A 21,839-nucleotide genomic window follows, 5' to 3' on the forward strand; every position below is an offset into this window, starting at 1 on the left:
ACTACGGGGAAGTTGATTTAGGAGCAAGGCCCTCAACATCAGCTAACATCCCCTTCAAAATAAAAGGCATGGCATTTCTAAAAGGCTTCTGATCCCTAACTTAACAATTCTGCTGCTAAAACTTAAAATTCTATTGTGGCTGTCACTACTCATTTCAGCTTGTTCTGAGTTGCTTTCTTTCTAGCTTGTCTTAAAAAATTAATGTGTTTCAAGGTGATGTTTTATTCTGTCACTTTTTGGATTGATCCCATTTGTGAGGTTTAGTATTGATATTCTCTTAAAACTGTAAAGCAGCACCTAGATAGATGTCATTTTCATGGGCACTATATAAACTCTGAAAACAAATATATTTACAGATTCAAACTGGAAGGCAAAATAAATTAAAATTAAAGGAAAAATAATGATGCAATAGTTGTTATATTTACAGGCTATTTAACTTAGTTTTGGAAACTGTTTCATTTTTACCTAAAATCATAAATGACAAAGTATGATTAAAAAATAAAAACTGGACTGATGCAGAAAGAAATAATTTTAATATGGATTATACTCAAATTATAAGGTTAAAAACCAGTGCTTTAATTTAAAAAAAAAATCTGCAACAGGTGGCTGTTGACTTGCAATTAGTAAAAACTTCTGGCAGAAACATACTATGTAGAAATCACAATGATCTTGGATAGTGAGATGCTACTTAACCTTTTGCAAAAAATAATGAAGCAGTATGATGCTATGGGGGTTTATAAGAAAGGTCATTATCACAGGCTAAACAGGTCCAATAATATATTCTCTTGGAATATGCAAGTATGGGCTTGTCTGTGCCCAATCAAAATCACTGGTAGCTTATTTCATACTCATTATATTCTTCAGTTTTCCCTTGTAAAAATTTTTTTCAAAAATAATACACTTCAATCCTTTGAAACAAAAACTTCTCATTTTGATGAACATTTCAGATGAGTGACTGCCTCAAAGTGAAGCATTTTAAAGTACGAAGCTATCAAAATGTAACCAAGGATTAAACATGATTAATTGTCAAAGCCGTTACTCCCAAAAGACAATCTTATAACACAGCAAGGTTTCAGAAGGGGAGGAGCAATAACATTATCTTATGTGTTCTGTTTAACCAAACATGGTATTATTGTCTTTTTAATTAATCTTCAGAGAAGTAATTAACTATATAGGCACTGGCTGTGGTTCATTCAAAAACACATTTACAATAATCTTTGTAGACAAAGATTTGTATTAAAACAATGAGGCATGTGAATGATACAAAGAAAACACTGATCACTCAAGAGGATATTAAGTGTCCAAACACCAATAATGCCAAAAATGGCGCTTAATATCATTAGAAAAAAAAAAAAAACAACAAGATATAAGCTCTCACAAAAAATGTATAGATGCACTTTATAGAATTTATCTTAAAGATGGGGATTATTGGGACTGGTGTTGTAGCATACCAGGTTAAGCGACCGCCTGTGATACCAGCATCCCATATGAGCGCAGGTTCCAGTCCCGGCTGCTCCATTTCCAATCCAGCTCCCTGCTAATATGTCTGGGAAAGCAGTGTAGTATTTGGGCCCCTGCACTCACATGGGAGACATGAAGAAGCTCCTGGTGCCTGCCTTTAGCTGGGCCCCACCCTAGCCATTGCAGCCATGTGGGGAGCAAACCACCAGATGGAAGATTTCTATCTCCCTCTCGCCTTCTCTGTCTCTCTCTCTGTAACTCTGCCTTTCAAATAAATAAATAAATCTTAAAAAAAAATCAATGGGGATTATATAAAAAAGGAAGAAAAGTTTAAGTACTGTTACGGAATTGCTTCTGAGGCCCTCTTAAAATATACAACACTTGGTCCTTCACTGGGGCATGGAGAGTATCGCTGCTGCCTGCAGTGCTGGCATCTCACATGGGCACAGGTTCAAGTCCTAGCTGTTCCACTTCCCATCCAGCTCTCTGATATGGCTGGGGAAAGCAGTGGGAGATGGCCGAAGTGCTTGGGCCCCTGCATACATGTGGGAGACCTGGAAGAAGCTCCTGTATCCTGGCTTCGGATTGGCCCAGCTCCAGCTGTTGTGGCCATTTGGGGAGTGAACCAGCAGACAGAAGATCTCTCTCTCTCTCTCTCTCTGCCTCTGCCTCTCTCTAACTGCCTTTCAAATAAATAAATAAATCTTTTATACACACACACACACACACACACACACACATATATAAACACTTTCTCCCCTTATTTTCTACTCTGAGAAATGTCTCCTAACCAATCGACGATGACAGCCAATGCCCTCCACATGAAACTCCTATTGGTCCTTTTCTATAATGTTAACCATGCTATATCAAGGTATTCTGAAGATAAAGGCTCTACTATGCTCCCAAAAAGAGTGTTCTCAAAATTGGGTAGGCAAATAAAAAGACCCCACCAAAAATAATTTCATTTGAGCAGATTTAACTTTTGCAATATTTCCATACTTCTCTTTTAAAACACAGGAAGAATTAACTGCAAGCCAATTAAAATACTATGAATTAGGCCTTAAAATGACTATGTATAGCAGGTTTTTAAAATGTAAGAGTTAATACATTATCAAATACAGGCATTACCTGGATAGATGGCTTGTTCAAATGACCCAGATTTGAAGTTGTTTGTCTTGGTTCATGTCCTAAGACCATCATATTAGCATTGATCAATCTGAAGGCATCAATAACAACCTGTAAAAGCAAAGAGTCAAGTCAATTCTTTTATAAAAGCAAATGATGATACCAAGCAATAGTAGACAAGGTATGATCAACTTGCATCTGTTTCTGGCCTATTTCCAGAAAATCATTTAATTATAATATTAATAAAAAAGAACCTCCTGCTGATGGTGCCATCAGCACACCAACCTCTATCTTGTAATGTAAGGTGACATCAATTATTGCAATTTCCATGAAGCAATAAAGAAAAATATTAACTTTGCATCTTTCTTATTGAAATACGTCAATTCTAAACTTTACACCAAACCACCTTCATTGGCATGCATATGTTTGTCACCTAAATTTTACCTAATCAAAATGAATGACAGAAAAACTAAAACTGAAAGTGAGCACAAGCTAAGGGACCACATTCAAAGCCCAGCCCTGTCACATCAATTATACCACTACAGTACTTGAAATGACAACAAAATTACAGCCAGCAAGGCACTTGCCCACATCTTCTCTTCTAGTCAGATACCTTTTACTTCTTGTGACTATGAAAGATGTTATACCTTGCCTGATGGCCTTAAAAGTCCAAGCCACTGTCAAGCATAGGAGGCACAATATAAGAAAACCAAGGTCATTCATGCTTTAAGCCAGGAATATGGTATAGAATGACATGGCTCTAGGTTCACAGTAAAGAAGCAACAATAGGCATCTTCTGTACAGAAAGACTTCATGTAAACTCTTTCATGATATAATACTGTTAGCTCTTATTTATTAGGAGATTAACAAGAACCACATAGTATCCTTTTGCTGTCTTGATTATGTTTAATATAATGGAGATAGAGGAACTTGTTATAAAGCTTTCAAAACTGTAAAGTTTCATGTGAAGGCATGTGTCTTCAAGACAGATTGACTCTTTAGGGGAATTTAAGTCAATACATTTGCCACATAAAAGTATCTTAAAGCAAAACAATATAGAACTTTTAGATTTGACCTTTAAAGTGCTGAGCAACTGAGATTCACCAATATTTTAAAGGCTAATATCAACTAGATTTATTCTTATTCATATAATTATTGTTTGAGGCTAGAAAATGAGATTAAAATATTATTTACATTTACTCAATAACTGAGAAGTTAAAAATAAGATTTATTTTCAGGACAAGTCAACTGAAATGAAATCAAGTCTGAAAATGTTTATAGTATTACTACAGGCTGTCTGTTAAAGAATGAAAAATCACCCTTGCTAACGATGCCATGAAAGATCCAAAGATTACAACACAAGATACAAACTAAACCCAAAACATTATGACAAGTGACTCAATCTATGTCTTTGGTCCGCAATAATCAGCCAAAAAAGAAAGAAAGTTCAAATTTTCCCAAAGATTTTTCCTGGTTCAAAACAGAACCATGCATTCCCAGAACATGAATGATTTAATAGTTTATGAAAACTCTTTCTCTCTTTTTATGCAATAACCTTAATCCAGATTTAACTTTCACATTTATATATAAATGAATATAGTCTAGCTTGCTTATTTAAACTTTTTCTAGTCATGTTTTCGTTCTCCATAAAGCAAAACAAAAGGTTATAATAGTTATACTTCATTCAGATGTTAATATAATTTGAAACAATTGTTTAAAAAATACATACAAGTAAAATTCCCTTACATAACATAATATATGTTATGGTACAAAACATAAAAAGATTAAGTTAAAATGTTGGCAAAGGAGGGGGCAGAGATCACTTTCACAGATAGCCACACAATTTAAATGCAGAATAAAGAATTGCCACCCTATTAATAGTAAATATTTAAGAGCAAAAACATAATTTTGGTTCTATGACTCCATTTAAGATTTCAGTAAAATCATGTGTATGAAAAAATACTTTCACAAAACTATGAAAATTCTTGTAAACTTTTTATACTGAATTCTTTCAAACTAAAACAGCAGTTATTTAATACAAAAGGGTATGGAACGTCATAAAAAGGAAATGAAAATACTATTTAAGTAGATATATATATGATGATCAGCTAACCACAAATATAAGATTTTTAAATGTTTAACCCTATTAAGAAATTAAGAGAAAATTCAAGAATATTAATATTGTGTTCAACTGGTAAATAATGGCCTACATGAAATGATATGTTTAGCCTGACAATTCCTGAGCAGCAATATAATAGCCAATAGAAAATGATCACTTTACAACTAAGATTAAAGGAATTTGCTGCCATCACTATAGCAACTGCTTTAAGAAAACTAACATGCTCAACAACCTGCAGACCAAAATTAGATTTAGTATGCAATAAAAATACAAATATGGCAATATAGTCTACATTTTAATTTCTGTACAATTTTATAATTGCTTTTTCTGCTAGGAGAATAAGTGGGTTTCTCCTTTACAGCAACCTATCAAAATAGACTCATTAATGTCCAGTGCACTAATGAGCAATGGGTGATGAAGGTGTTAATTATACCACAGTAAGATTCAAGAAAAAGCCCTGGTGAATACTTGGAGGTGTGTACAAGCTAAAGGCGTTTCTCCATGTTTGTATATTTACTGCATGATACAATAGAATGACAATAATGTGGTCCCTCCATGGTTAAGAACAGAAAGAACATACTGAACAACAACAACAACAAAATCCCAAGAATTAATTAAGGTAATTAATTAAGAGATATTAATAGAATAATCCATCTTTTGAAGTTATGATTTTTCTAAAATAGTTCATTTTTAACTATATAAGTGTTAAACCAGTTCAGTTTGTCTTAAAAACTCAAACAATAATTAAACCAAAAACTTTGCACAAAAAAATATCCCCCTAGCCCATAACAAAAACCCCTAAGCTAAAATATGAAGAATATTTTCAGGTATACGATGCTAGATATTTAGAATTCCTTTCCAGGCTGAAGACCTGCACACCACACTGAATCTCTATTCACCAGCCTGACCGTTTAATTCTTTGTGGTACAAGTGCCTTGAGACTTTTCAGAGGTCACTGCAACAGTAGACAGCTTATAACAAAACCATTAGCAGTTTGGCTAGCTTAGGGAAACCTCTTACTTTCCTTTTTTGTTTATTATCACTGCATGAATCTGCAGCATATGATAGTTTATAATTTCTCAGGCTTGTTAAATTCATGTTAAAGGTCTGTTTTCTTGTTGAATAAATTTTGTTCATATAATGCTGCCTATTTCATACACTCAGTCTTTAATAGCACCTTTGGTCTATGCGCAACTCACAGATCAAAACAGAGGACTAAAATAGGGGTTGATGATGCTATTTACATGTGTGATTCCTGCTGTCTTCTTGTTAGTAGCTTTAATATAATAGAAGACCTTGTCTGTTTTGTAATTAACACATCTTTACTGGAGAGATATTTGGAAGTGATTGCTGTGAATATACTGGTTAGTAAAATAAACACAATCACACACCACTTTCTGTTATCAGACAAATTTGTGAATTGTACACATTATACTCCAGATCAACAAACTGTGATATAACAGCCAAGTAGAAGACACATATTTATATAACCCTTTATTTTTCTGAAAATATGTATTCACTCTGACCTTGCAAATATAATTAGCTTGTGGGATGTGCAGATTTCAGTACCATGGTTGCTTTACTAATTGCAACTCTTGGAAATAGATACTAAATATTTGGAAGCTGCCAATACAAAATAAAAACTGCATCTTTTTTGTACATCTGTCTTAGCTTATAAAAGCAAAATAGTTTTAAAAACAATGCTGAGTTCAATTTTTATTGCAAACACACTCAAGGGTCAATGACTTGTTATTTCATTTTAATGACAAATATGAGTTAGGACTTAAAATGCCATTTTCAATTTCACTTTAATACTTAATTTTTTGGCTTCTTTAATAAGTACAGTTCATCCAATATGCTATTTTATTTTAAATTCATATTTTCATATCAACTGCTAGGTCAATGAAAAACAAAACTAAATTTCTGAAGTACCAATCCAGAATTCTTAATTTTACATTAAAAGGGAGCTATGTTTAAAGTAGAGCTCTCCAAATTAGTTTAATACAAATGTGTTTTTGGTAGTAGCTACTGTAATTCATTTTTCTCCCCTCTCCCTCTATTTTTTATAGTAGTTGCCTCTGGCATTTCCAGTTGAACTTATATTGAAGTCAATGACTATGGGAAGTATATAAGATAGAATAAGACTAACATCTTTAGAATTTATAATGCATTTACTTGAGCTTAAAAATACCCAAAGCAATCTGAATCTTCCATAACCCAACAGGTCAGTTCATTGTAATGTATATAAAATAGCAATAATCTTAGCTTAAAAGAAACAAATTTAAGACATCAAAATCAATGTTAAACACTAAAGAAAGAAAAAAAAGGTGAGAATTTAGTTACTAGGTGGGTTATACATTTAAAAACATACAAACCCACCACCATACAAAGTAAATCTATAAATGAATATGAAAATGAGAGGTGGGAAAGGAAAGCAGAATCCCATATCAAATAGCTTTATCACCTAGAAATGACCTGTTATCAACTGCTTAGGTTGCTTCTAGATTCTTTAAAAATTAAGAGTGCATGTGACCTGGGAAGTACTGCTGGGGTTTGTGACCATTTCGTTACTTCTGCTGCCATGCACTGCCACACATCTATAAAAGAAAAACATCTTATGTCTCTTGTAAGCCCACAGCATAAAAAATTCAGAGAAATCTTACTTTTTATGCCATTTCCAATGAAAAGCACTAAGAACTAAAACTGACTCATGCCAAATGCATATCACTGAACTGCTGTGATTTCTTAGTCTCAAGTTTGCAACACGGAAATTATTTATAAAATGTCAATTTTAGCTCTGGAAAAGAAATTCCTATGTGTATGTACATTTTCTTTCTTCATCCTCAGAGAATTGCTTACTGTAGCTAGAGATCTGTAGTACAACTTCAATATAGTGGGAGAAAAGGGGGATGGGGTGTAACCAGCATAATGTACTTTTTGACAAGTGAAGACATGCATCAAAATTCAAAGAGTAAAGCCACAAGTTCTGAACATATATGCCTTAATGAAAACAAATTGATCTTTAGAAACTAGCACTCAAAAGGTAATTAGACATTTTTAGATTTATGAAACATGGTAAAAAGAATTTAATCTAGAAAATAAAGTTTAGCAGAATTTTTTTTTTTTAACAGTGTATGCATATAGTCAGTGCCTGAGGCACTCTGGTGTCAAAATCTAGCCAAGTTAGAATTCTGGGTCTATCACTTGCTAAGCAACCTAGGACAAGTTATTTAATTTTTCAATCTCTTCATTTGCTCATGATGATACTTTAATTTGGTAGCAAGATTAAATAAAATAATACATGTGTGTCTGCCACTACAGTTCTTTTTGTTGTTAACTGTGATGGTCATAGCTCAGATCTCCTTTCTGCAGAACCCACTTTATAGAGCATAACTTACTTAAAAGCTCCAGATGCTACACCTTTGGATCTATTGGGTATTCACACCTGATCATACCTCCCTTTGGCTGCTCGCAGTCAAGGAATGAACACAGGAGTGGTAGTAGAACCCAGCCATTTCTGCCAAAAAACGGATTTCCCTAGAAGAGTAACTTTGGCTCAAGGACTCCCATCAGCCTGGCTGAAGGTTTTTCAGAACTACATTGCAGTCTGAGGCTCCTCCTCCCTAATCCCATCTTTCCTTTCGCCTTTCATGGGGTCATATTTGCACAGCTGTCCTAAGGTTCTCCCTTTTATCACTTTATCACAGGTGTTTCTTGCAACAAATCTCTCACGTGTCTACTCTCATTTTGGTGTCTGATCCTTGAAGTATACAAACTGGTACAGTTAACAAAGCAGAGTAATGCTTTTCTAAACAGTGTTAAAGATAGGAAAAAGTTGCCCTAAAACCAAATTACAATTACAAATTTGGCATCCAGAGACATTTGGCATATGAAAAAAACCAATAGTAAATCAGGAAGATGTATTTTAAGACATGTATTTCCTTAGGAAAATTCATAATTAAAGGGAAAAGTATGTAGTAAAATTAAATATTATATATTTTTAAAAATTACCTAGTAGGAGCTGGTGCCGTGGCATAGTGGGTTAATTTACCACCTGTAATGCCAGCTTCACATATGGGCACCAGTTTGAGTCCCAGCTGCTCCACTTCTGATCCAGCTCTCTGCTATGGCCTGAGAAAGCAGCAGAAGACAGCCCAAGTGCTTGGGGCCCTGCACCAATATGAGAGACCCAAAGAAGCTCCAGGTTCCTGGCTTTGGATCAGCGCAGCTCCAGCTGTTGCAGCCACTTGGGGACTGAACCAGCGGATGGAAGATCTCTCTCTCTGTCTCTGCCTCTCTGTAAGTCCGCCTTTCAAATAAATAAATAAAAATTTTTAAAAAATATTACCTAATAGCTCTTTCTTCAGGTGGCGCTCAACCACAAGAAATCACATTCAGCTTGAATGCCAAGATTGGAAAGTCCAATGGCAAGAAGGCAGATGAATTCAAGTTAGGCATCTTCCAGGTACTCCTGGTGATGGGGATGAACTCAGACCTCGAGGCTCAGCTAAGGGAGCTCAACATAGTAGCCAAGGAAACTGTAGTTTGGTGGTGGCCAGAAAGCTATCATAATCTTTGTTGCCATTCCTCAACAAAAAACATTTCCAGAAAATCCAAGTTGGCTAGTATATGAACTGGAGAAAAAGTTTAGAGGAAAACATGTTGTCTTTACTACTCAGAAGAAAATTCTGCCTAAGCCAACTCAAAAAAAACTCTACTAAAAGCCAGCAAAAGTGCTCCAGGAACTGCACTCTGACAACCACAAATGATTTGATCCCAGGGGACTTGGTCTTCCCAAGTGAAACTGTGGGAGAGGGAATCCATGTAAAGCTGGATGGCAGCCAGCTCATAAAGGACAAAGCACAGCAAAAACAATATGAAACAAAAGGTTGCAACTTTTTCTGGTTATCTATAAGCAGTTCACAGGCAAGGATTTTAAATTGAGTTCCCAGAATTTCCATGAAACAAAATTGACTAAATAAAATACAGTTCACACACATAAAAATAAACGATTTAATATGCCTAGAATCTTGATACTCCTGCATGATAGCTGTAGTTGTTTCTAGACTCATGTGTGACTAAATTGAACTCCTAAGTGAATACTAATGAACTGCAAGAAACCACTGCCTATGGTCACTTATCTAATACCAACTCAGAGTGCCAATTCTGTCTGGGGGCCACTCAGTCAGCCTATATAAAATCAACAAGTGACTTCTGATCCCCCAGTAGTATACAAACTAATAACAACTGTTGTGCCTGTTGACAGTTCCATATTAAAATAAAGGAATAAAAAGCCTGAGTACTAGGGTCCACACACGTTAGCATGGCAGTAGAGCAACATGATGAGGAGAATAAGGGACTTAGACGTTTTGTGCTGTAACTCTGCCTTCAAAGAAAAATATAAATTATATCCTTCAAACTACCATCCCTCTCTGGGGCCAGTGTGGTGGCACAGTGGGTTAGAGCCCTGGTCTGCAATGCTGGCATCCCATATGGGCACTGAATTGAGTCTTGGCTGCTCCACTTCCAATCCGGCTCTCTGCTATGGCCTGGGGAAGCAGAAGAAGATGAACCAAGTCCTTGGGCCCCTGTACCCAAGTGGGAGACCCGGAAGGGGCTCCTGGCTTCAGATTGAAACAGCTCCGGCCATTGCAACTATTTGGGGAGTAAACCAGAGGATACAAGACCTCTCTCTCTCTGTGTCTCTCTCTTCCTTTCCCTCTCTGTAACTCTGCCTTTCAAATAAATAATAAATAAATCTTAAAAAAAAAAAGACACACAAACTATCATCTCTCAATAGACAAGGCAATTAGCAGGAAAAATATGGAAAGGCCAATTATTTTGCTGTATATTACTTTAAAGTATTTTTTACTTTGCTTATTAATATATTACCATATAGAAATTATCTTGCTAATACTTTCAACAACCAAGAGGTAACTATTCTCAATTTATGGATGAGGAAAGTGAGGTTTAGAGGAATTAAGCAAATTAAATGAGATATCAAACCAGTAAATAATACCATGCCAACAGTACTCTTTATCACCAAGCTTTTTGGTTTAACAGCTATCCTAACACAGAAGCAAGAAAAAACTAGTATTAGATCCAGTTACGTAACCACAAAGTTTGTGTTTCATTCTTTGAATATTCATTCTGTAAGATTTTCTGGCCTAACAAAACATGCTGCAGAACAACTGGAATGAAAAACTGCAATAAACATTTCTGTTTAGTCTTCTATGTGAAGTTTTGACATTTGTATTTATATGTTTATTTTTCTTGTAGAAAGAAAGGGAAAAACGATAATCCACTATCTATTAAAAAAAAAAAAAAACAAACAACTAGGGGTTGGCATTGTGGCATAACAGATTAAGCTGCCACCTGCAATGCCAGCACCCACATGAGTGCATGTTCAAGTCCTGGCTGCTCCATTTCCAAGCCAGCTCCCTGCTTATGTGCCTGGGAAGGCAGTGGAAGATGGCCCAAGTCCTTTTGGGCCCCTACATCCACATGAGAGAGCCAGATGAATCTCCTGGCTCCTGGCCTCAGCCTAGCACAGACCGGGCTGTTGTGGCCATTTAGGGAGTGAACCAATGGATGGAAGATCTTTCTTTCCCTCTTTCTCTATAACTCTACCTTTCAAATAAACAAAATAAATCCTAAAAAACTAATCACTTTAACAAAATATATTCTTCCCATTTTCTGATAACTGTTTAATTTTAAATTAGTAAACACTTCTACTAAACATGTGACATTGAAAAACACAAATATCACAAAGCACTAATTTGTGCTTAATTTGGAATAAAAATTTATACACAGTAAAGCTTTCTGGAATGTGAAAAATGGTAGTGAACATCTGTGAGTAAGTTTACTAGCAGCCTAAGAATAACCACTGAGGAATCAACTATGACTATGAAGAAAATTTACTACTGTAATCAATTCTGTTCACTTTAGGAAATTATAATAACAAATAAAGCCTGTCAAAACTAAGTCCCGGGTTCAGAAAAATCCTTACAATTAACCCTTGGCTAATGTTAAAACTTCAAATATGATTTTCTAAATTAATATACATGGACTCTGAAAAAGCCTCTTAATCAAAGTTGTAGTATCTGTTTGCTGGTCTAAAACTGGCTAAGGAACAGGAGCAGACTTACTATTCTTTATATTTTCAGTGTATATCTTAGTAATCAACAAATGTCTGTTGTGTGAATAACCAGGGATAATTAGCTGACTAGGGAAAGAAAAGCACTGAAGAAGCAAAAGACACCATAAATAATATTCTTATAGATAATGGTACGTTTTTAAACCTTTTACTGTATTTTTACTTGAACAGTGGAGTTAAATGAAATTCACAATATTCAAAATGAAGAGCAAGTACTAAAGGAAAATAAATTAGCTTAGATTATATTATTAATACCATAAGCTTTAAAAGAACTGTTACCTCTAAATAAGTTTATTCTTTTAGAATTTTAAACATAAAAATTGCCTTTAGATTCCTAGCTGACAATTTCTGATTATATAGCTACATATGCTGTAAAGTGTTAAATTTTTCTAGCAGGAAAAGGATTAGCACTTTTTCTTAGGTATCCTTACAAGACCTCAAAGTATAAAACTTTAAGCTGATAACAAAAATGAAAAACAGAAATCAATCAAAAGATAATTCATGAACTAAATTTGTTCCAGGAGTTAGAAAGGTATATTTACAAGTTATAACAAGAATTTAAATAAAGTTTTTATATGTTCTACTCCAATTTTTCTCTTTCAGGCTGGAAAGCTAGACAACAAAAGGAGTATGTGTGTTACAATTTGGGATTGGGACTACCCAACCCAACTGATCTTTATGGGATAGTAATCAAAAGGGAATCTTTTGAATAGCAGCAATCACTATTTTCAGAAGACAAAATTAAACTTGAACTCTAGCTCTGATTATACAAGGTTAAAATTCATCAAGGCTAATATCCATGAGCAAACTGGCTAAGCGACCTTGTTAATTTCATGCTTCAGTCATTTATAAATGGTTCTGACTGGCAAGATATAAAAATATCTTTCTATACAAAATTAACTGCAGTTCTTTTCATATGCTAAAAACAAAAAAAATCAGTTGGTAATAATTAAACACTGACTTTGATTCATTCCTTGATCTTTTTAACCAATATTTATGAAAAGCTACATTTTGTTAGGCATTATGTAAATTCCAAGGTATGAAATGATTTCTCCCTCAAATAAGTCCCAATAGTGTGGACGACACAATAGTAGACAGCAGTAGTGAGTAAGATACAAAATAGGTAAGTGTAATTCATAGGCCAGAGTTTCAATGCAATCTGTTCATTTTCCTTTTCATCATGCCCAAAGGAAATATCTTGGAAAATAGTAAGTGCTCAATAAAAAATAGATGAATCAAAAGAGCATTCCTAAATTAATCAGGACACAAAATAAAGGGTTAAATCTTCATCTCTTTGAAGTCATTACAATTATCTTTCAAAATCCAAACAAGTTAGACATTATAGACCTGTTCTTAGCAAAATTTTCAGAAAAATTTGCATTCTAGTCTTTAAAACATTCAGTTTTAATAATTTCCATTACAAATGAAGCACACATCCTAATGACATGTACACTCTAACCCTACATATATCATCTCATGATATTCCAAATACTTTGAGGCAGTTCCTAAAAGGTGATGTTCTAAGGAAGAGAGAAAAATGAGACTTTGTAACAGTGGTCTCTTGGGCCGGCGCCACGGCTCACTAGGCTAATCTTCTGCCTTGCGGCATCGGCACACTGGGTTCTAGTCCCGGTCGGTGCGCCAGATTCTGTCCCGGTTGCCCCTCTTCCAGGCCAGCTCTATGCTGTGGCCAGGGAGTGCAGTGGAGGATGGCCCAAGTGCTTGGGCCCTGCACCCCATGGGAGACCAGGATAAGTACCTGGCTCCTGCCATCGGATCAGCGTGGTGTGCCGGCTGCAGCGCGCTGGCCGCGGCGGCCATTGGAGGGTGAACCAACGGCAAAGGAAGACCTTTCTCTCTGTTTCTCTCTCTCACTGTCCACTCTGCCTGTCCAAAAAAAAAAAAAAAAAAAAAAAAAAAAAATTAAAAAAAACAAAAAACAAAAAACAGTGGTCTCATCTCAGATCCCAAATCCCGTTCTCTTCATTAGTCTATGTCCTGCTTTACACAATATTTTTTTAAATAATAAGAAAAGCCAAAACAAAACTACTATTTGAGAAGTTTAAAAGGTCCACTGGGGCTGGCATTGTGGTATGGCAAGTCTACCGCCTGTGACGCCAGCATCCAATATGAGTGCCGGTTTGAGTCCAGGCTGCTATACTTTTGATCCAGCTCCCTGCAAATGGCCTGGGAAAAGCAGCAGAAGATGGCCCAAGTGTTTGGGCCCCTGTACTCACATGGGAGAGCTGGATGAAACTCCTGGCTTCAGCCTGACTTGCAGTCATTTCAGGAGTGAACCAGCAGATGGAAGACCTCTCTCTTTCTGTCTCTCCCTCTCTGTAACTCTGACTTTCAAATAAACAAATAAATCTTTGAAAAAAAAAAAAAAACTTTCACCATCTTAAAACTTTCTAATAAAAAGTTTCTAGGAAAAGTAAAATATTCCCCCCACACACCTTTAAAAAGTCATAACCTTCTGAATATCTGAAAATAAAAGGTAAGCTCTTCTAACATTCAATCCCTGACCTTCCTCCTGTATTTGTATTTATTTCCAGAGTCCCATTTTTAGTAAAACGCTGATTAAAAAAAAACAAAAGCAGCCATAAAACCACACATTTTACACTCCAGTCTTCCTGAAAGAAGACTGAACAGGTTTAACCACCTGGAATGATACTATTTCCACATTTTTCCCACATGGTACAAGCTCCTCTTTTCTGAATGATGTCCTGCCTTCCTACCCCTCAGAACTCAGCCCAAACTTCTGCTATTTGTACAGCTGATACAATAGATATTTGTTGAATTATTTCTGTCTCTGAGCAACCTATTTAATACTTACAGAAACAAGCGATATTATATATTTGCACTGTTATTAGTATGATATCAGTATATAATTGATGGAATGTTATCTTGCTCACTAGTGAGACTAAGTGCATGTAAATTATCTTCTTTTCGCTTATTTTGTACCTTGGAATCATTAGCACACAAGCACATCAGGTATAATTAAGAATGACCTGATGATGAGCTAATTTATAAACAGATAAATATCACACTTTTAAATCTATTGAGTATTTCTGATCAGATTAAATAAAAAATATTTCAAGCAAACCCAGCCGGTGGGAAGCTATATTTGGAATAAACAGCCAGGTATTTTTAATTGTTTTCAAAACAGAGGAAAAAACAATGATTTTATGATTTTATGAACATTTACTAAGGAAAATCCTGTCAAGGAAAATGAGTTCTCTGAAGCAGTATTATCTTTTAATAAACATGTTACTCTCTGTCTCTCCCTCTCTCTGTGTAACTCTAACTTTTAAATAAGGAAAGAAAGAAAGAAATAGGCTAAATATCATTAGCATATTGTATGTTAGTTTTATGATTTTGCCTCAAGTAATAATTCTTTTAGCCCTACAAAAGAAGTATGGTCATATTACAAGTTGAATTAACTTCTAAATTTACAATTGCATCAAGTCCAGTTGTGGGCTGAACATCCAAGATAATAGAACATTAAACAAGAGGTTGCCACTGTGCCACTTGAGAACTAATGTTTTAAAAGTCTTTGAATGCATGTATTTTACAAATAAACTAAAAACTGAAATAGAATCTTGCAAATAATTTAACTGATTACAGAGGCCAACGGTAATTTCTAAGAGCTTTCTTTCCATTTAAATTATGAACGCAGTTATCACTAATTTTTCATTTATATCATTTAAAAACATTTAATACTACATCACATACAGAATAACATGGATGTTTCATCACACAATGCATCTTATTATTGATGTCAGTCTTAATATTTGGTTCTAGAGATTTCACAAAAAACGACAGGGATATGCCTAAGTTGCTTTTTAAAATTAACAGAACAAATGCCAGTTGGGAAAATCAAACAATACATAGTACCCACTGTAAGTAGTACGGAGAACTTCTGAGAACTCAAGGACATATAGCTTTTCCCCTTCACTTAAGCTGAAAGGAGTTTTAAAAAAAAAGCTCTGCAATGACTTCTGGTATTTATTTTTCATTCCTGAGTTACTTTGATTGTCTCATTCAAAACAGTAAAATATGAAACAGTAAAAAGCTTGAGCTGTAAAATTATATAAACCTGGAATTATACTCTTGTTGTGCTGCTTATTTATGGTCTGATTTTGGCAAAGTTCTTTGATTTTCGCTGATGTAATAGTAGTAGTAATCTAGGTCTAGGATTACTGCAAAGAATACATCAGTTGAAATTAGTTGAAAAATCAGTTACTACCATAATACCTGGCATTCAATTATTCAAAAAGATTTAGTGAACTCATCATAAAAGAAAATCAAACTTCTTGTGAATGAACTGAGATTACAAAGAAAGAGTCCATGCCCATCTAATCATCCAAAATGAGATGACACTGGAAATTGTAAACATGGAAATGTAAAAAATACACAGGAAAGAGGTTTTTTTAAAACAATTAACAGAGAACCAACTTAACTCACTTACAGACTGTCATTTTAGCTCTTGGTCTAATCATACCCTTACTAAATATTTTGACAGATTTGATAAATCATGTGCAAGGGAGAGTCCTATGCCATCCATCATTAAAAGTTTCTATTCTTATATTTAATGATTTAACTAGAATACCCTGGCCATTACATTTAATGATTAAACTAGAACACTCTAACATTTAATTTCACTCATAGTATTGAAAGGTCCTGACATAGAAAGAATCATAAATTACAACCCAACTCAGACACATGAAGTTGCATTACTAACAAAGAACCAGGTATTTATGTAAGGAGATGTAACTGTATGAATCTATGTTATGTACAACAAGTGATGTGGATCATCAATGATATTTACACTCAATGTTTTGAAAAATATTTTTGGTAACATAAAACTAGTGATACATGATTTCAAAATTTTAGATTTTTTTTAAAAACTAAATTATAACTTTCGAAGAAATTTATTCTTTTAAGGTGAATTACAATCAGTTAGAAATAATGCAAATTCCAGTATTAAATAATACTTAAACTAGATTTGGAAACTAAAATTGCCATATAAAATTATATTTTAAATTAAGTTCCAATTATTACTTATAAATAAGTTATTTTGGTGGTGAGCCTTATCAGTTAATTTTATGTTTCTAAAATAATAATTATTAAGTGAATTACTAAAAAGGTGCCTTAAATATTAGAGAATTAAACTTAAGAGTGTTTATACTGTACTTTTATTCATTAATAAATATCAAGAACTTCAACTCATTTTATGTCTATCAGTTAAATAACAATATAGTTAGTAAAAAATAAAGTAAGTTGAAATATAGGCATATAGCAAGCATCACAATTTATACACTCTGAATTGTCCAGTATATCAGTTTCTGTTATTGTTTTTGTGAATAGTTGCTGCCTCTAAAAAAGTTAAAACACATCTAAGAGGATCATGAATTAAAGAAGACCTCAATTTTTATACATCATAACAATTGATGTTAGAAAATATTCACATTTGAAATCCATGACAGATAAAAAACTCCACGTTTTAACAGCCATATTTATAGTTTGCTTGAGCTGGTGAGCAGATGTAAATGTAATCTACACTACTATCAAACTCCAGGTCTGAAAGATATCAAGCTAATATTTATTCCTAAGTACTTTTAAAATTATTTGTAATACCTGCATAAAAAGGATTCCATAAATGTATTGTGATTTTATTTTAACAATTATTCTATACTACAATGGAAGTACATGCTCAAACAAGACACCTCAGCAGTATTTTAAAGCAGTAACCACCTAGCCAATTTCTGTATGTTCTGTAGTTTTTCTAATCCACTCTCCCTGTGGTTGAGCAAAATCGAATTGCCTCTCACATTTGCAGACAGCTCTGTGAAGGTGATAATAGAGCTGCTCCCTGCTGTCATGAGGCAGGAAATAGGAAAATGGCATATGGGGCTAGAAAGAAAGAAAAAGAAAAAAAAAGAAAGAAAGAATGAAAGAACAAAAAAAAAAAAAAAAGAACTAAACAAGAACAAAAGAGATTTCAACAAAGAACAACTATAACCTAATATGCTTTGCAAGTTAATCTCTTTTTTTCAGAATCATTTAAATTATTTAATTATTAATCTATATCCTCATTCCAAAATTGTGAATGGCTGATATCAAATCTTCGGGGCAAGTTTTCATTGTCTAAAATATTTGGAACATACAACTCCAGAAAACGTCCTGTATAATGTCTGCAGAGCAGAGTCCTTTAAACAGATTTTTTAATGTTGTGCCGATGCCAAATTCACTATTTGAGCCCAAAAGAAGGTAATGTTTATTAAAATAGTAATAAGATGTATATAGAAGGCTTTTAGTATGATTTAACACTCCTCATTTTATGAAATTTAAAGATAGTCATGATGATTAGATAATGTGTGACTAAGATAGAAACAAATCTCCAAATACCTAAATTGCTAATAATACCAAGACAAATTTATTGACTTGTACCTTTTCTTGTTTAAGTAAACATCAGTTTTCTGTGTAATTAAGAATCCTTCTTAAAACAAAAGGGATTTTTATTTTATGCATCTGTAAACAAAATGCGGCAGTAGATGGCAATAAAGATTAGAATCTACTCTACCTTTCCTTTTACACTCTGAATGGGATCCACAACCACTGCCACAGCTCTCTCCGACAAAGCTTCAAAGCTCTGCTGAGTGTTGATATCCACACCAGAAAGCCAACAACCAAAGCCAGGGTGACTGTGATACCAACCAACAACCATCTCAGGCCTGAAACAAAGAGGGCATTCAGAAACTCAGAATAGAACATGAAATACATTTATGATATAAAAAGAAACAACACACTAACAGGGTATAAATTAAGAAGAGATGAAAAACACACAGGTGTGAAAAAGCACCATTAGAAACATTGAAATCATATACCATATTATCCAGAAAACACGAAAATGAATAAGTGTGACAAAGGAGTGCTATCATTAAGAGATGCACATTAGCAGTGGTAGATAAGGCTTTCAGTTTTTCACCTTGTTACCACACTTTCTCAGAGCCAGTTTTTACCCTTTCAGCATTCAAGTAAATATCTACTCTTTAACTCCTTAGCTCTGGTAGTTGGACTTTCCAGGCATAGAGTACATTTTTAACAATGGACACCAGGATCCACTGTTGTGAAAGGATTAAATATCAATTAAACCAGCAGTAGAACTAGGAACTCAGTCAAAAACCAATTTGCACTGTTCTGCTCAGCTGCTGAGCCTTTTGCTAACATTAATTTTGAAGTTTTTTCCACAGTAGAAGAATTTGAGCAAGAGAATGACAACTATTGAGAGATTCAGTCTGAGGGAAAAAAAGTTAAGAATTTTTGGATTCTACTTTCTCAGTCTTTAAAACTCATATGACTATAAACATGATTAAATATGCAGAATCTCACTAACTGGCAACTTTCATATACATGGAACCAATAAGCTCTTTCAATTATAAGTGACTAGACAGTAACTTCATATGCTAAAGAGAGGGAAACTACAGCCTAAGTTTACTATGTGGCACTTGAGAATTTTAATATGAGGCAGTTCTCTAATTAGCAAATTTCTGTGATTCTAAAGGGAAGAGACATTAGATAGGAGGTGGGTGCATAGCACAGAAACTGATAGATATTTTATAACAATAACATGACTCTTGTCCCCTAGGAATTAATTTCATAAACATCCATAACTTTGAGGCATGTTTCTAAAACATCTCTCTGCCTTCAAATAAACTGAATAAATAAATATTTTTTTTTAAATGTCCCTCTTATTTTATGAGAGGCAAAGAGACAGAGCAAGCTACCATCCACTGATTTACTCTCCAAACTCCAGCAATGGCCAGAGCAGGACTGAGGTTGGGCTGAAACTGGAGCCAGGAGCCAGGAGCCAGGAGCCAGGAACTCAATCAGGCCTCCCATGTGGATGGCAAAGAACCAACCATTTAAGCCTTGACCACTGTCTCTCACGGTCTGTATTGGTGGAAGAAGGAACTGGAAGCCAGAGCCAGGAATTAAGCCAAGCCACTTTCACAATGGGATGCGTCCTAACTAGTATCTTAACCACTAGGTCAAAACCCACCCTCCTGTTATTTCATTAAATGATACTTTAAAATAATTACCTTCCAGTCTGTTTCAACATATCCAACATTTTGGCTTGGAACACTGGATCAACTGCTTCTACACTGACACCCTGGTTAAGAAAGAAAGAAAAATGACTAATTTTTTATAACTTTGAAAAAAATAACTTTGTATCATAATGTAAATGAGCAAAAGGCTATCCCCAAAATACCTATTTTTGGTGTACAAAAATCACTTTATAGGTTTTAATAACCATATTTGATATCCACTCAATTCATTCGCTTTTAAGTATTATACCAATAACACTTCTAAATTGTCAAATACTGCTGTTAATTAATGATTTTTAGGATTCCTTTAGGCTAGAGTTTATGGCTATTGAGATGTGTACATTTATTAGAAATATCAAATAATTGAGCTAACCATAATTATTTATTGGAATTTTCTAGGCAAGCATGCTTCCTACAGCCATCCTCTGATAACTAATAAGGACCAGATTCTTCAATCTCATCCAAAGTTCTACAACTATGCAGCTCAAATCTTCCCCACTCTCCCAATGTAAGACAATAATTTATTGCCTCAAATATAAAAGCAATCACAAAAATTCTCTAATAGAGACAGTCCAGAATCAAGTATCTTAAAAGTTACAATTTTTTGCTAGATCAACCAATGTTTCAGGACATGGAAAAATAAAGAGTTCATATTATCTCTCTGATGACAGAATGCTGCCATTATAGCTCCTAGAGGCTTTCTTCTGACATCAGGAATCTAAATCTAATCTACTTAATCTATTTCCCATGAACACTTCTTCCCACTAAAACAAACAGCATATCAGATTCCAACAGAGAGTTCCTCTAGAAAAGAAATATGCAATCTGCTGTCAAATAATTGTTTTTTTAAATTTTAAAAAGGAGAATAATGAGGAAGAGGAAAGGGAGGAGAATAAGATATACAACAGATATATGTATTTATAAAAAAAAGTTTGCTGACTCTGGGGCCAGAAGCAAAACTTCCTAATTTTACTACATTGAGTAATTATGGGTATCTGAATCTTCTATTTATGTTGGCAAATAAGCATTTCCATGGAAGTAATATTAAAGCCTAAAAATCTGGCCAGCACTGTGGTGTAGTGTGGAAAGCCACCACCTGCAGCGCCAATATCCCATAAGGGTGCTGGTTAGAGTTCCAGTTGTTCAACTTCCAGTCCAGCTCCCTGCTAATGCACCTAGGAAAACAGCACAAGAGAGCCCAAGTTCTTGGGCCCCTGCTTCCAAGTGAGAGACCCAGAAGAAGCTCCTGGCTCCTGGCTTCAGACCAGTCCAGCAATGCCTTTGCAGCCAGATGGGAAGCAAACGAGTAGATGTAGGCTCACTCTCTCTCTTCCTCTCTAACTCTTCAAGTAAAGAAATAAATCTTTAAAAAAAAATCCCAAAAATCATGTATTACAGTGGATGTCTACATAAGGATCACATGTAACAGAAATTAATTTCACTGAGTGTTTTATATATGCTGACATGAAAAGATGGATACAAGATTTAATTTTAAATCTAGTTAATATATAGTGTTTTTCTATCTCGATGTTCAAATGTAAAAATAAACATAATAGACATCCAGGTGGACAAAATCAGCAGATCCAAATTAGTTTACCACCATAAATTGTCTATTTTGCATGATTTGAAAATATATTGTATTTTGGAGCAAGTATTTTAAATGCTCATAAAAATATATGAGCATTTTATTTACATATACACATATTTATATATACACAGAGAATTACTTAAAAATATTATTTCCTAGTATCCACCTAATCAAAGTGAATTTATCAAATATAGCAAACATCTTTATGATGACAATTTCTTTAAGCCAAATATTTTACAGTGCTCAACAAGAGAAGTGCTGTGTGGCAGAGAAAAATCA

At 34.4% G+C, this 21,839-nt stretch overlaps 1 protein-coding gene and 1 pseudogene across 2 annotated transcripts in view; one reads left to right on the forward strand and one right to left on the reverse strand.

The window, feature by feature from the left end:
- PSMD14 (proteasome 26S subunit, non-ATPase 14) overlaps window positions 1-21,839 on the reverse strand; it is a 111,476-nt gene that overhangs the window by 24,906 nt on the left and 64,731 nt on the right. For both annotated transcript variants that reach the window (XM_051849541.2, XM_051849542.2), the window contains 3 exons: window positions 19,967-20,037; window positions 18,448-18,598; window positions 2,590-2,697 (listed from right to left, as the gene is read on the reverse strand). In XM_051849541.2, coding sequence (XP_051705501.1) covers window positions 2,590-2,697; window positions 18,448-18,598; window positions 19,967-20,037 — 330 coding nt within the window. The remainder of the gene's footprint in view (window positions 1-2,589; window positions 2,698-18,447; window positions 18,599-19,966; window positions 20,038-21,839) is intronic.
- On the forward strand, window positions 2,743-9,687 carry LOC108176903 (small ribosomal subunit protein eS7-like; annotated as a pseudogene).

This window comes from Oryctolagus cuniculus, chromosome 3 (genome assembly GCF_964237555.1).
Source record: "Oryctolagus cuniculus chromosome 3, mOryCun1.1, whole genome shotgun sequence".
Lineage (NCBI taxonomy): Eukaryota > Metazoa > Chordata > Mammalia > Lagomorpha > Leporidae > Oryctolagus > Oryctolagus cuniculus.